The sequence below is a fragment of the Clupea harengus genome, chromosome 18 (assembly GCF_900700415.2).
Source record: "Clupea harengus chromosome 18, Ch_v2.0.2, whole genome shotgun sequence".
In the NCBI taxonomy this organism is placed as follows: Eukaryota; Metazoa; Chordata; class Actinopteri; order Clupeiformes; family Clupeidae; genus Clupea; species Clupea harengus.
Window position 1 is genome coordinate 26,047,131 of NC_045169.1, and position 2,500 is coordinate 26,049,630.

The window sequence follows — 2,500 nt, forward strand, 5'->3', positions numbered from 1 at the left end:
TTATGAGGTAATGCAGCGTATAGTGTACATGCCAACTCTGCGTTCACAATCATATGCCAACTCTGCGTTCACAATCATATGCCAACTCTGCGTTCACAATCATATGCCAACTCTGCGTTCACAATCATATGCCAACTCTGCGTTCACAATCATGGATACACATGATGCCAACTCTGCGTTCACAATCATGGATACACTGCTTACCTGCTGCTGAACTGCTATAAGGGGTCTTCGCCTTTTCTGCGCCCCATGACTGCCAAATGTCTGTTTACATCTCAGTACGTGTGGAAGCATTACATTGTATGCCAAGGAAAAGAAAAAAAAAGAAGAAAAATCTCACATCATTGATGGGATAGTAAATTCTAGGGCTATGTCGATTTTCTGGGGTATTTGGGGACTGTAGCTATTTACCTGGGTTAGGGTTTAACCGGTCATGTACAGTACCAGTCAAAAGTTTGGACACACCTTTAATTTTTTTGAGAAGTGTTTTCTTTACTTTTATTATTTTCTACATTGGAGATTAATACTGAAGACATTTAAACTATGAAAGAACACATATGGAATGATGTACTAAACAAAAAAAGTTTACACAGTATCATGACATCATTATAAAGTGAAGGTGTGTCCTAAACCTCCACCCTAGCTGTCTCTCTGGCCAAGGGAAACCTACTGAAGTGGGGGTCTGCTCTCTGATGATACATTACAAATACGTGCATGAGTGTTTGGGTCTGCTCTCTGATGATACATTACAAATACGTGCATCAGTGTTTGGGTCTGCTCTCTGATGATACATTACAAATACGTGCATCAGTGTTTGGGTCTGCTCTCTGATGATACATTACAAATACGTGCATCAGTGTTTGGGGGCTTCACTTGCAGAAGTCACTCACGTCTATGCTGCCCATTGTCTGTTAGTGGCCAATAATCACACAATCAATAATCACACAATCAATAATCACACAATCAAATAATCACACAATCAGTGATGTCACAGGTCAGAGGTCATTTCCTGCATGGAAACAAAATGAAAGATTTTGCTGCACACACACACACAGAACTTATATTATTACACTGCATCTCATATAAAGTTTGCTTTTTGTACAAAAGGGTCATTTAGGTGGGAAGGGTAGGTAGGGGATCATTATGTGGGGACTCCCTCCACAGGTGCTGGGAGTTGGATTAGAGTTAGATAGCAACCCTCCCTATGTTCATTCAGTTTAAAAACATACCTGGAGTGCTTAAGAACACGTGAGGATCAACAACGTATGGGAACAACAGCAAACATATGGAGGAAAGTCATGCCAAAAAGGGGAGGGTATTCTAGAGAAAAGGGTGTGTTGCCAGTGTACGTGGACGTCTGCCAAAATACCATGTTTACGTACCTTGTCATTAGCACCCGATGTACAACCATTCTTGTGTAATTGTGAAACTCTGCTTGCTGTCACTGCCTTGCAGCCTCTCGTATCACTGAATCATTTTTATTATTTAGGCTACATTGTGTTTTTTTGTCTCTCAACATTGAATAAATACGTTTTTAAATCCCGGTGAGAACGGCTTCGGTCTTTACACTGATTCTGATACATTTCCTTCTTAATCAAGTCTATCACACCCAAAGCAAGTTGCTTTATCATCCATGTTTGTATTTCTGTATTTCATTCATTCTGTATTTTAATGCAAGTCAGTAGGCTAACAGGTCTGGTCTAATAGCCACCTAGAGGACTTTTATGTGATTTTTAAGTTACTTTTTACAAACCGGAAGTGGAATCTTGGTGGTTGCTCCTGTTTTCACTAGAGTGTTATCCGGCTGTGAGATGACTGCTTTTCCTCGCATAGTAAAACATTAGGCGATGTTTGTTCAGTACCCACTGTAATAATGAATTCACTAACTAGTGAAATTCAGGGATTTTCTAAATCGCATCTGAAGAAACAGTCCACGCGGGTGACAACAATCACCGGAAGACAATTAATAGAAACTCGGAGCGGCACTTCAGTCCTTCTGGCAGAATGCTCCACGGAGCGCAGCACAGACTGCGGGTTTGTCCAGGATTTGAGTTTGGACCTACAAGTTGGTCTTATCAAACCATTTATTTTAATCTGTAAGAAATTGCGCCTTTTACAAATGGTATTTCGCTATGTATAACAGGCCAAGCCTAGATTCAGATCATACGTGCTGGCCTAATAAAACTATGCAATTATTTCAGCTTCCCAAGATGCTGCTCAAGATATTGACACATTGAGGAAATACAAGGTGATCTCCGACGGATTTGTTAAAAATGCTTTGTTTAAGAATAAAGGGTTATGCCAGTGTGCGTCGTCCTTATCGCAGAAATAGCCTAAGGTTAAGCTGCAAAGGGTTAGTAATATGGCTGTTCATATGCAATAATCAGATATTCCTTTAGTGAATGCAGCATCTTATTCTAGTTTAGCACTCGAAGACACTCTGACAGGCAAAGCATAGCGGCCGGCCCGCGCATTCCAACCCAATAACGCAGATTCCCGG

At 40.8% G+C, this 2,500-nt stretch overlaps 2 protein-coding genes across 3 annotated transcripts in view; both read left to right on the forward strand.

Moving 5' to 3' along the window:
* The window catches only part of capn1 (calpain 1), a 47,376-nt gene extending 47,066 nt beyond the window's left edge, over positions 1-310 (forward strand). For both annotated transcript variants that reach the window (XM_031585113.1, XM_031585114.2), the window contains exon 22: positions 1-310. This exon is cut by the window's left edge and continues 600 nt beyond it. The gene's annotated coding sequence lies outside the window, so the exon portion shown is untranslated.
* A 1,400-nt stretch (positions 311-1,710) lies between these two features.
* Positions 1,711-2,500, forward strand: part of dusp19b (dual specificity phosphatase 19b) — a 2,524-nt gene continuing 1,734 nt past the window's right edge. Inside the window, exons 1-2 of the mRNA XM_031585116.2 lie at positions 1,711-2,096; positions 2,202-2,248. Of these exons, the coding sequence (XP_031440976.1) occupies positions 1,874-2,096; positions 2,202-2,248 (270 nt within the window). The 5' untranslated portion in view covers positions 1,711-1,873. The remainder of the gene's footprint in view (positions 2,097-2,201; positions 2,249-2,500) is intronic.